The following is a 13137-nucleotide window of genomic DNA, read 5'->3' as shown; positions in this document are numbered from 1 at the left end:
TCCAAACATGCAGTGGCTAATTTCTATACATACGTCCTTTTTAAGGAGAAAAGAAGGATGATGAACCTGAGAAGATGGACACTACCCCTGTTACAGATGAGAAGAAAGGTCTGTACCACCTGATTGGATTTGACATGATTATGTAGTTTATGAATTTCTCCCTCCCACTTTACTAACTTGTGGTGTTCGTTTCGCTCCAGGTCTGAAGGATGAAAAGGAATCTGGTAAGACCGAGGAAGCAGGAAAACTACAGAACGGAGAAAGTGCCAAAGACAGCGCAGCAGCAGCAGCAGCAGCAGCAGGTGCTGAAGAGAGGAAGAAAGCCAAAACACGGTTCATGTTCAACATTGCAGATGGAGGGTTTACCGGTAAGATCTCCTGTTGAGGTGTTTGTTCTAGAAATTCTTCTCAGGTTTTGTACTAATTTTAAGCTATAAGCCATTATGATCCAAAAAACGTGGGACCTTGACAAGCTCGTTAAAAAAATGCAGAATTGAATTGGTCATAATTATCAGTTTTTGCTCAAATTTCCTAAATTTGTGCATTTGTACCAATTCTTTCTTTCTCACAGAATTACACTCACTGTGGCAGAATGAGGAGCGAGCCGCTACCGTCACCAAGAAGACCAACGAGATCTGGCATCGCCGCCATGACTACTGGTTACTTGCTGGCATCATACAGTATCCTTAAAACCCCCCCGCTGCTTTCAGTGTATGTGCGCACCAAGCGTGCCGCACAAGCCCTGAAAAGTGAAGCCAAAGCGTCTCGTTCGCCCCCCGGTGACCGGTCCTAGTATAGCTCATAAACCCCACCTCCCCATGTTATTCAATGGGACGTGAGACCAACTAAACAATTAAATTACACTTATCTTTTTTCCAAAGATAGTTTCTGTCATTTACTGTAGTTTTCATCACGCTGATGTAATTTCAAGTGTTTGTTTTTAAAATAAGTTTGTTTTTAGTTAGTTATTTGATGCTATAAAAACGGCGCTGTGGCGTACATGATTGACAGCTTCGATTGACAGGTTCTTTGAGCAAAGTAGTCACTGAAGCAACAATGGACTTTTTTTCGGGATCTTTGGAGGACTGAGGAGATTGGAGCTGTAAATTTAATATCTAAATTTCTATAATTAATCATTTCACACCGACATAATGGGTTGATCTACAGCAGAGGCGCGTGCTTACGATTGATTCAGCGAAGTGAGGGCGGGACCAGAGCGGGACGTTGATTTCGCGGCTTTACTTCCTGCTCACTACTGCGCATGTCTGGTCCCGAAATCGCAACTGCGCAGACTCAAGTCCCAAGATGTCAGCGCCATATCGGGACAATGACGGCTTCACTTCTCGCCAATGGATGAGAACGAAGGGGCATCTCCATCTTTTTTTTACAGTCTATGGTGCGCACGTGTCTGTGTTTTACGTGTGTTCAATGAAACGTTGAATATGAACATGAATATGAATCTACCTTAACTCACTGTCTCAGACATGGTTATGCTCGTTGGCAAGATATTCAGAATGACGTCAGATTCGCCATTCTCAATGAACCCTTCAAGGGAGAGATCAACAGAGGAAACTTCCTGGAGATCAAGAACAAGTTTTTGGCTCGGAGATTCAAGGTATAAGGAATCAATCTTTTTTTGTTGTTGTTGCATAAAAGTCATATATGAGATATGCTGTTCACATGTTGTAATTACAAGATTACTACCTGTGATATTCTGTTCACTTCTTCGGAATTAGGTATTTCTATGAATCCGCCTAAATGAATCTGCATCGGTCCTATGGTACAAGTCGGAGCACTCCGAAAATGTTTAATTTACAAGTGATTACAAGTTCTATGAGGACGTAAACACTTTTTACAAGCTGGAGTCTTGTAACTACAGCCATTCTTACATGGTGTGAATGTACCTATAAGCCTCATTCAGACTTTCAGTCGAAAATCAGATTTTTGTGTAGATCCGATTGAAATTTACAAATCCCTTTCGAGCTGCATTCATATTTTTAAATCCTATTCAAATCTCTTTTCTGGAAATCCGTTTCGCCTCGACTGCTCTGATTGGATTTCGCTTGGTTTGGGACTTTCTCACGCAATGTAAAATGTAAAAGTCTGACGTTGTTATAGGAAACGTGCTGAAAGTCACTGGCGAAACAATGCTGTGTTGTTGCAAAGTGCTGGATGAGCAGGAAATGACAATAAAACGGAGACATGATTTGAAACCAGCGGAGATTAATAAATCCACACATACAAGCCTCATACGGTTCCAGTTAAACTTTGTCATGAAGTTGTTGTTGATGTTTACCTACCAACGCAAAATCATTGCCATAGAAACCAATGCAGATTTTCCGGAAAATGAAACATTGACGCACGAATCGGATTTGAGCAGTGCGATACAAAATGTAGACAGCCAATTTTAGATCAGATTCCATACACAAATAATCTGATTTGGACTGACTGTGTGAACATAGCAGTAACAATTTTCCGACGTCTCCTGTAGTTGCTTGAGCAGGCTCTGGTGATTGAAGAACAGCTGCGCAGAGCTGCGTATCTCAACATGACCGAAGACCCCTCTCACCCCTCCATGGCTCTCAACACACGCTTCAGTGAAGTGGAGTGTCTGGCCGAGTCCCACCAGCACCTGAGCAAGGAATCCATGTCCGGAAACAAACCTGCCAACGCCGTCCTACACAAAGGTACTTCATGTGAGCTCATGTTATTTGTGTGATGCGTTACAGAAGAAGTCACACGCTCACTACCTCTTTATATATGTTTCTGACAGTACTAAAACAGCTGGAGGAGTTGCTAAGTGACATGAAAGCAGATGTCACCCGTCTCCCGGCGACCATCGCCAGGATCCCGCCTGTTGCCGTGAGGCTGCAGATGTCTGAAAGAAACATTCTCAGCCGTTTGGCCAGCAGAGGACCAGACACACAGTCTCAGCAGGCATGTCAACACCTACCTGTACTGCTATGATTTATGCTATATGTTTTTATAGTCTACATTTAGCATTTTGAAAACTACTTATTAGCAAGCCATATATATACAGTGGGGGAAATACTTATTTGATCCCCTGCTGATTTTGTAAGTTCGCCCACTTACAAAGAAATGAAGGGTCTGTAATTTTTATGTTAGGTTTATTTTTACGGATAGAGACAGAATATCAACCAAAAAATCCAGAAAAACATACCATTAAAATGATAGACCCTTCCCCCACTGTGTATGTATGAATGTATGTATATATATATGTGTGTGTGTGTGTTGGTGTGTATGTGTATATATATATATATATATACACACACACACACACACATATACATATATATATATATATGTGTGTGTGTATATATATATATATATATATATATATATGAGACGCACACATATATATGAGACACGCACACACACACACATATATATATATTATACATACAATAATTTATTATATATATATATAACATGTATTTTAATTTATTTATATATGCATTTAAGTAATGCCTTTTAATGTGATAGTAGACGGCTAATAAGTTCCTTTAGCTGAGACTCTTTAGATGCATTGCACACTGTTCGACATGATGGTTTTTAATTGCTTGAAATATGATTGAAATCACTTCAAAAAAGAAAATACAGTTCAGTGCAACATGTTCAGCGCAAGTCTGTCATATTGGCTACATAAAATTATAATAGAACATCTATTGTGTGCTTAGGACATGGATTTATTGGTGAGTTTTGTTTTTGTAATCAGGCTTTCAAAAATTATATAAAATTTAATTTAGATTTATCGGACAATAAATTATTATTATTATTATAATAATAATCATTATTATCATTATTATTATTATTATCGGCTTTGAAATATAATCGACCAAAATTTATACATAAATCACACACTGAATATATATTTTCTAAGATAGTAGACAAATACAATTAGTTAAAAATAACTTCATCCATAATCCATACAAGGCTATTATTTCTCTATTCAGTCAGCCATACACTCGGTTACATATTAATTCTGCAAAAGAGTAACCTCTAAGGTTTTCCCAGAAATCATTCACTTTCTAAATCGATCATGTAAAAACAAACTTGACATGTTGTGAATTAGGTCGTGTTTTCAAAGTAAAACATGAGGTCATACCTCTAATCTTTTTTCCCCCATTAAACCGTTGACATGTATTGTGCAATGTCTAAATTTGGCTCTGTGCCACGTCTAACCTTATACATAAATGATAGACAGTGACAATGTACAGAAAACCTATACCAGCTCCAGAACAAAATAACTTTCACATTGTTTTAGACACTTCATGAATTTCAGTCATGAAAAGCATGTCCATACAAATAGACATGCTGAATTCCCATTCAGTTGTCTCTTGTTAAATCTGTTATTTCTCTGATGATGTTGGCAGGTCCAGCAATAGCCCTCAGCAGACTCCAGTCCTCAGAGCGCCGCACACCATGTCTACATTCCTGATTGCACACGATATCTCGTCTTAGCTTGAATCCACTCCCTCGTACTGTCCGCTCAACCCTGGGGGCTGTGTACATTTGAGCAGTTGTTTTTTTTATTATTTTCCTAATTAATATTGTTTACATAATATTGTTGATGATGGTTTTTGGGACCTCAATAAAATGTTCAATAAAAAGGTTACTGTTTCTTTTAATCATTTTATTTGTAGATATTGTGTATTTTTCTGCTTTGCCAACCACTAAAGCAATAGGGTGTCTTTACGGTTCACCAATCAAATTTAGGCAGTCATTAAATCTACAGGCCATTTAACTGGATCATTTTAGAGAACTAAACTATCAAAAATAAATAATTTAAACATCCCATTTTTTAAAGCTAGAACATGAATAGTACGCCATTGAATGTCCAAAATGTATTGAATTATTTTTCAATAATCCTAAATTATTGCCAGCATAGTAAGCGCATGTATTTTTCTCTCTGGATCCGTCAATTAAGCAAACTACATGCATCTTTTATTTTCAAGTTAAAATGCTAAGGTTTGCTCTTGTTCGCAGTTTTAATTATAGAAAAGTTGCAAAGAAAAGTAACAATATAGTTTCACTCAGCCAATTGTTGGTGAAACGATAAGCCAAGAATAAATGTTTCTTTTTCATTTTACTATTTGTAACGATATATAATCTTAAGTTTTAAAATATGATTGAATCAGTTGTTAAATCAAAAATTGTCCACTTGGATGCATGTGGCAGTTTATCTTAACCTCACACAAGGCACCAATTATGTTTTGTTTTGGTCACATGACATCTAAGGTGTACATCAGATTATTAGATGATTCTGATTGCGAGGCACCATCCCGAAATTTCACCATGACATTAGAGAACAATCAAAGAATATTGAACAAATAAAAAGTATGTAAATTAAAGGGTCTTTGTCATCTGAAGGATTTGTGAGATATCAGATTACTTACTGTATTATCAGAACAAGGAATACACAAGTGTAATAAAATCTATTTCATTAACAAAAAAATAAATGAGTAAATCAACACAACTGCTAAATAAAATACCGTGAATGATAAAGGAATAAAGTGCATAAGAGGCATAAAAACAAGTGATGATGTTGCGATGAGCTGAAGTTTGTGCTGCAGTGACAGAATTATGTTGTCTTATGGAAAGATAAACAGTTGTTTCTCTGAAAATAATGAGGTGAAGAACCTTATTATGCATCAAACAATTATGAACTTGAGTCAGCTATATAACGTCCAATGAATATTAGGAAATCATATTATACGGATAATGTACAACAATACCAAGGTCTCTGGAAAGAGCTTTTCAAACCACCACCAGAATAATTTTGGCAATATTCTAAACAAATAGAGTCCAAACAAGATTCATTCGTTCATTTGTACATGGATGTTGCATTACAAATAGCTCTCATTGAGAATACTTGTTTCTCTTAATTATGAAACAGATAGTTTTAAGGTTTCCAAACATAGGTATGAATGGATTCTTGTGTCCTCTCGTTTCAGCCACCGCAACAGAGATGATGGACACGATTCATACATCCGCATTCAATGTAAAGAACACAGACACAAATTTCAAGAGAAAAACTTTCTTTTCTATTTATTCAAATTCACATTACCATCATACACTTACAATATAAACATGCCTCAGTAATCCTAAATCTCCTACTGATCTTATAATTCATAGTTCCACAAGATGTGAGTTCTTCAGCTATTTTGAAGATTCTGAAATAGTCTCCCCTTTCTCACAAAAGCATTTAACCTGTGCCATTTAATCTTCCACCTTGACCCGCGCCGATATCAGTCCAAATCCATTTTCAACGCCATTTCCAGGAAGTTTTGGGACACTTCGTAAAATGCAATAAAATCAAGAATCTGTTACTCGTTAACCTTATTCACTTGATTCACCTTTATTTAACTGACAAAAGTACAAAGAGAAGATTTCCAATGTTTTGACTGACCAACTTTTTTTTTGTAAATATATGTGAATGCTGCAACACACTCCAAAAAAAAAAAAAGGTTGGGAAAAAAGCATGTTTATCACATCACCTTTTAATTGGAATTAAGGATTGTAACTGCTGCATTTTTTTAAATGGATTTTTTGCCCAATCTTGTATTTTTCTTGCTACAGTTTGTGGTTGTCGTTGTGTGATTCTCCTTTTCATAATGGGCGGTACATTTTCAATAGGAGACAGATCTGGACTGCTAGTCTGGAAATCTAGACGCACCCTAGCGACAGCAAAAATTATTTTGCAGCAAAGTGTGGTCTAGCAACTCTCCGTTGGCATTCGAGCTGGAAAAACCAAACTCTGGTCAGGCCAATCACATCGTGTATAGAGTTGGTGGGCGGGCTTAACATAATGACGGCAGAGTTGTGACGGTTCCGCGTGATTTCCCTGCTACTTGAAAACAAAGAAGATGCTGCTGGCGAACAGCGGTCTTTCGAATCGGCTTTGGCCGCAACTCTGGATGACTTGGAGTTAAGAGAACGTCACTTAAGTCATTCTTAAAACAAGGAAGATGTGTTTGGAATTTTGACGTCCGGATACGGCAAAAGTTTAATATAGGCCTATCAACTAACGTTAGCTCCGCTGGTGGAAAAACGCATGGGACTCACTCAGCCACAGCCGTTCGTTGCTCTGGGAATTTGAAAGACAACTGTTTATCCCGCCCCTTGGATTGAGGTATGCCAGTTGTGAGTTCCCAGACCTAACATCTTGATAGGTCTGGCTTGCCAGGCTACTGGACTGCAGAAGTAGAGTGTCTTCGAAAACAGTTGTAGCACGTGCAGAATGAGGCCTGGGATTGTCTTGCTTCCCAAGAAAGATGTCATCTTGATGGCAATATATGTCTCCGTACAATCCCACAATATATGGCTCCACATCAATGGTACCTTCACTGATGAAAGTCTGGATAGTGCGTTTCGTCTTTGGGACTGAGAACTCGATGTCTGTTATTGTCAACAAGCTGAAACATGGATTCATCTGACCACAGCACACATTTCCACTGTGTTTTTGATGCAGCGGCATCAAACTGTGTTAAGTGACAACGGTTTTCCAAAGTCCTCCTGAGCCCATCTGGCTAAATTTAACACAGTAAAATGATAGTTTCTCATGCAATGCCATCTGAGGGGTCAAAGGTCACAGAGTCAACAGAGGTCCTGCCTTGCCCTACACAGACTGAGATTTCTCTGGATTCCCTGAAGACCTTAATTCGTTGCAATCTTCCATTGATTTTAAATTGTTTGACAATTATCTCATGAAATTTGCCACAATGGTAAACCATGACCCAACTTTTTTGCAGCCATCAAAATCAAAATTTGTTTATATTTGCAAAAAAACAATTAAGTTGGTCAGTGAAAACACTGGAAATCTTTTCTTTGTACTTTTGTCAGTTAAATAAAGGTTTCAAGAGAATTAACGAATCCCTTATTCTTGATGTTATTGCATTTTACACAATGTCACAACTTCTCTGGCAATGGGGATGCACCTCCAGAAATCCCTCTAACTGATTATGAAATAATCTCAGTGTCAGTCCTCCGGTCCGGTGATGTCACCCCCATCCTCATCCTCTCCTCCAGAGATGTTCTGATTCATTCGGGACAGCAACAGAGGCAGGTTAATCGCAAGGGGGTTCTCTTCTTCATCATCGTCATCTCTAGGAGGGTAGAAGCGACGAGCCTTGGCCACAAAATCCTCAGCAGCGTCCAGATAAATGAGCCGGTCCTGAGCAAAATGTCAATGTATATGAAAAGTTGGGAAGAAGATTTGATTGATGTTCATGGCTGTCTCAAAACCTAGTGTTGCCTAACCAGACAGCATTTTTGGGAACAGTTCACAATATGAGAATATTCTGGGGGGAGGTACTAAAGATTTACATAACATTTTCTGAAATTTACAAAAAAAAACATTTACATTTAAAAAAATATATATTTATCAATAATACCTTCCAATGTGACATTTTAAATTATGCACACATTTTAATATTATTAAAAAAAATGATTACATTTTTTAGCTTTTAAGCTTCCATTTATTAACATTAGTTAACTACATTAGTTAACATGAACAAATAATGAATAATCCTAATGCATTTATTGATCTTAATGTTAATAAGATTTACTAATTCCTTATTAAAATATAAAGCAGTATCTTTTCGTATTATTTAATGGACCTTAGCTAACATGAACTAATGAACAGTTGTGTCTAACTTACGTTAACATATTTGATTAAATACAGCAATTAATGTGCTCCTCATTGTTAGTTAATGCATTAACTAACGTTAACTAATGGGACCTATTGTTAAGTGTTACCGTTTATCTTAAACTTTTAAATAAGAATTTTTTTAACCTTTTTTTTTTTTTTAAATCAGTAGTTGGCAAATTTCAGAACCTAAAGTTTAGTGGAAGGATAATTTATTTATTTTCAAAAAATGATTAAAACATTTTTGCATTGCATGTAAATTAGTACAATTCAAGCCCCCTGTTAAGATAAAATGCTTTATAAAAGAGTCATGATTTTTCAAAGACCCTCTGACAACTACCAGCGATATAATTTTAAAATCCAGTGTTCATTAAAAGATGCTAACCTATGCTTTTTTACTTGGAAAAGGTGAAATAAAAACAATTTGTTCATCTTTTAGATTTTTTTTATGCTTTCTGAAAGTTGATTTTAGCATAGATGATTCTAAATATTACATAATTAAAATTTTTTTAAAAATAATATTTATATTTGTTTATATATAATTTTATTTTAAATTCAATTACATTCAACTTTTTAGAAATGATATCCCCCTTCATTTATGCGTGAATCACCTCCCTTTAAATAGAAATATGCTGCATTGATTGACGAGTATTACGCAGCAATATTTAATTCTGATTTAGACTGTCTTGAAGTGAGTTTCAGTGACATGCTCACCAGGATGAAGAGGTATCTCTCGGGTGGAGGCTCATTGCTGTTGAATAAGGATGTTTCGGTGTAGAGGGTCTGCAGAAGGGTGCGGGCGGTCGCTGCGTTTCTCATGCGGTCGTATGAGGCGCTGGCAGACACATTCAACAGAGACTCTGCTTCGGCCATGAAACCTGAGAGAATCAACAAAACCTCTCAGTGACAGACCGTCCCTGTTAGCAAATCATTTGAACATAATTTCTCACACAATCTCTTACCCAGATTCTCTAAGATTATCTTCCATTTATCTTGCACCTCTCTTCTCATGTCTCTCATGGCCTCGATGTCGATGCTCAAACGCCGGTAACCCTACAGGACAGAAGACATGATTGAACTCAAACATCAAGACTCAAAAATGACACCTACAAATATTTTACTTTAGTTGTCCCTACATACTAAGTTGGGATAGAAGAAAATATTGTAATGTTTATAGAAAAAAACACCTTGATGTTTTTCAATTTGTCCAAATGCAACAAATAATGGGACTAAATAATTTTTATTTAAACTTTCTTTTTTTTTTAATGTTGATACACCATATCGCTGTATTTGTAAATCAATACAACCACCCCCAATTTTTTTTTAATTATTATATAGGGCTATAATAATTTCAGATGTCATCTCTACAGGAATTAGCTTGTTGATAATACCTTATTGTGTAATGTGTAGGCCTAATTAAAGCATGTGGCGATTCATTTCTGAGACATGGGCTGCATCCAAAATCGCAGACTTCTCTACTATACAGTAGGCAAAAAACAATATGTGACAAAATAAGTATGTCTGAATTCATAGTACTCATAAAAGAGTAGGGGAAAAAATACCTATTACTTCCGGCGAGATTCTAAAATGTGCATATTATGATGGATGGACACTTTACTATACCATGATGAGGCCACGACAGAGGATTTGTGAATGGCAGTAAAGCTAACTGACGCTGCCACATGATAATGACAGCATGGCGAATGTATAGTACGTCTAGATTATTAATACTAGGTTACATACATTCAACATACTACATAGAACATATTTTTTTAGCGGTCGTGAAGTAATCTAATTAAAAACGAGTTCCTACTCAAAAGAGTATACAATTTCCGATGCAGCCATACACTTCAAAAGACTATCTGTTTTTAAAGTGAGTTCACGCCATGTCGCAATTAGTCACGTCTCGTATTTAAATGCAAGTTAGTTCTACACGTCTTACATGAGAGCCTCGTTGGGTTTGGGCTCTGGTCTGCAGCAGGTTGTAGAGAATGCGGTCGTCATCTCTCTCAGTGTGGGAAGGGTCTCCTGGTTCACTCCACAGGTTGGTCTCTTGGTCCCGCCTTCTTTTTGCCTCACGTTCAAAATATTCTAATGTGTCGTGACTAAAACACACACACACACACACACACACAATGTAAATACTTTCGCCATATGAAGACATTTTAGTGTGAATATTTGTATTAGTGTGTTAGATATTATTTTGTAGTTAGCAATAAAACCGGTTTTCTTCATTCTGTCAGGGAACTGTTTGTCTGAACAAAGGGAAAGCAGAAGAACTTTGGACCGTGAGTTATGAATTTAACATAGCCTACGTAAAAACTATTTCCACAACATGTTGAAGAGTTAGTGCCATAGCTGTTCTAATTTTAAAGAAAAAACGTGTATGTTTAAACTTATAGCACAGTTTGAACCAAAATAATTTGCAAAGATATTTCTGTTAAAAAACAATTATAGTAGCCTAGCAGTGGTAGTAGTATTATTATTTAAAATAATAAAAATAAAATATTTTAGACAGAAAACTGGTCTAAACTCAAACTATCAGACAGGCATGATTTAAAAACAAACCGACCCACTTCCCCTGAATACCTAAGTAAAGGTGTCTTTTCTTCCTCATCATCATCCTCACAGCAGCAGCAACAGCAGTATCGCACACAGAACCTCTTGAAGGCGGCACCCATCCTCAAAATACAAAACTAGAAGATAGGGAAAGAAAAAGTTCAAGTACAAGAGATGAGTGTAAAACAGCGTCTGCCCCTCCAAGAGAATAAAGGTGAGGTTTCTGAAGATGAATATAAAAACATGAGTGTTATTGCCTTTGTTCAAGTTGTCAGCGTCATTTGTAGGTCTCCGGGGTCTTCAAGGTGAACCTCGTCCCTCAGAGTATCATTTGTCGAGTAATTTCAGGTGAAAATTGTGTAATGTATTGTTTTGATTTAACTCACCCAAGAAACAGCTGCCAAAATGCTGAATCCATCAATTCAAGTCTAAACGCAGTTTTCTCTTATTCAGAAGAGAAGCATCTTTTGGGGCCCAGAGAGCAACTAAAACATTTCAGCGACTCTCTAATGAATAGCATCACAGTTTAGTCATGAGTCTGAGCCGTGTAACCTGAGGCCATCACAGGCCTCTAAATAAAGCCTCTCGTCCTACAGCCCTAAAACACAAATGTACTTTTACCTCTGGGAACGTTTTCAACAGTTCAGTTTCGGATTGCATGCACCAGAACTTCATAAGATTTTAAAACTGTTTCAGTAAAAATGAAGCAGGTTTGAAGGTAAAATAGTGATTAGCCTACATAGCACAGTTGCTTCATATTATTATAAAAAACAATAATCCTAAACCTTCAGCTCACATTTCATGGAAAAACTCACTGGCAAAAGAATCAAACCAGTTAATACCAGACTTGAGAAGCACATAACAGCAGGTCGGTGTTATTTTAGGAACTAATTACAGTTTTATTACAATTTTGAAAGAATAAGCTTTTATTTCAGTTTTCATTTTCATTTAGTAATTTGAGGTGCTTTGATCATTTTATTAGTTTATTACTATTTCGGGTTTCATTTATTTTTCAGTTTTAGTTTTTTAATCATTTTTAGTATGTCATTTTAGTGCTTTTAACTTGGACTTATTTCAGTTAGCTGCCAAGGCAATGTTTTAAATTTTTGTTTAGTTTACTTTATAGGAATGTTCAATGGCAATGAATGGAGGTAAGACAGTGGACATGGCCATTAGCACCAGGAAAGACGTAAACATTCCCTGCCCTTCCTCTCCTGTAATTGCAGGACATGTAATTAGCAGAGTTTTCACCTTTAAACTGCTGGGAGTTCAAATTTCTTATGATCTGTCGTGGGACGGCCACATTAAGTAGGCTACATGATTTCGAAGGTGTGTCCTAGAATCTGTGTTGCTAAAAAACGCGTGTCTCCGTTGTGATGTTCTAACGAAAGTATATTTGAGATTTATTTTATTTTTCTAAAATTAGGTACATATACGGTTGTCTTTCGTGAGTATGTGTTAATGTTTGATACATTTCAGGGTTTTGTTCTGCAATATCCTGCCTTGTCAAACTCTAAATAAAACAAACTTTATTCATCTAATATATCTATATCTGTATATATCTATATCTTTATATATCTATATATATATTATTATTATTATTATTATTATTAGTGCTGTCAATCGATGAAAGAAATCAACGAATTAATCGCAATTTTTCTGTAATCATCTCAATTAATTGTACCCAACACTAAATTTAAAAACTTTTTTTGGGGCATTCAAATCGATTAATCACATCTAACATAAAAGCTTTTGTTTATATAATATATGTGTGTGTGTATATATAGATTTATTTATACACACACACACACACACACACACACACACACACACACACACACACACACACACACACACACACACACACACACACACACACACACACACACACACACACACACACACACACA

The 13137-nt window shown here is 36.5% G+C and overlaps 2 protein-coding genes across 4 annotated transcripts in view; one reads left to right on the top strand and one right to left on the bottom strand.

Moving 5' to 3' along the window:
- The window catches only part of chd4a (chromodomain helicase DNA binding protein 4a), a 29809-nt gene extending 25178 nt beyond the window's left edge, over positions 1-4631 (top strand). For both annotated transcript variants that reach the window (XM_077194970.1, XM_077194969.1), the window contains exons 35-41: positions 46-108; positions 201-368; positions 572-680; positions 1483-1615; positions 2492-2687; positions 2774-2937; positions 4395-4631. In XM_077194970.1, coding sequence (XP_077051085.1) covers positions 46-108; positions 201-368; positions 572-680; positions 1483-1615; positions 2492-2687; positions 2774-2937; positions 4395-4406 — 845 coding nt within the window. In that variant the 3' untranslated portion in view covers positions 4407-4631. The remainder of the gene's footprint in view (positions 1-45; positions 109-200; positions 369-571; positions 681-1482; positions 1616-2491; positions 2688-2773; positions 2938-4394) is intronic.
- A 1411-nt stretch (positions 4632-6042) lies between these two features.
- LOC143701621 (melanoregulin) lies at positions 6043-11776 on the bottom strand. 2 transcript variants are annotated; one of them, XM_077195056.1, is made up of 6 exons: positions 11614-11776; positions 11258-11364; positions 10611-10773; positions 9631-9721; positions 9383-9546; positions 6043-8194 (listed from the first exon to the last, which is right to left on the bottom strand). In XM_077195056.1, the coding sequence occupies exons 2-6, from the start codon at positions 11347-11349 to the stop codon at positions 8000-8002; spliced, it is 705 nt and encodes a 234-aa protein (XP_077051171.1). In that variant the 5' UTR covers positions 11350-11364; positions 11614-11776; the 3' UTR covers positions 6043-7999. The 2 variants fall into 2 exon arrangements, with proteins under 2 accessions (XP_077051171.1, XP_077051172.1); XM_077195057.1 differs by having other exon boundaries at positions 11485-11748.
- Between the last annotated feature and the right edge of the window lie 1361 nt (positions 11777-13137).

Source organism: Siphateles boraxobius, unplaced genomic scaffold (assembly GCF_051911475.1).
Source record: "Siphateles boraxobius isolate OS27281-9 unplaced genomic scaffold, OSU_SipBor_1 33, whole genome shotgun sequence".
NCBI classification, from domain to species: Eukaryota; Metazoa; Chordata; class Actinopteri; order Cypriniformes; family Leuciscidae; genus Siphateles; species Siphateles boraxobius.
The sequence above is the reverse complement of the archived record's forward strand: the minus strand, read 5'-3'. Positions and strand labels throughout refer to the sequence as shown.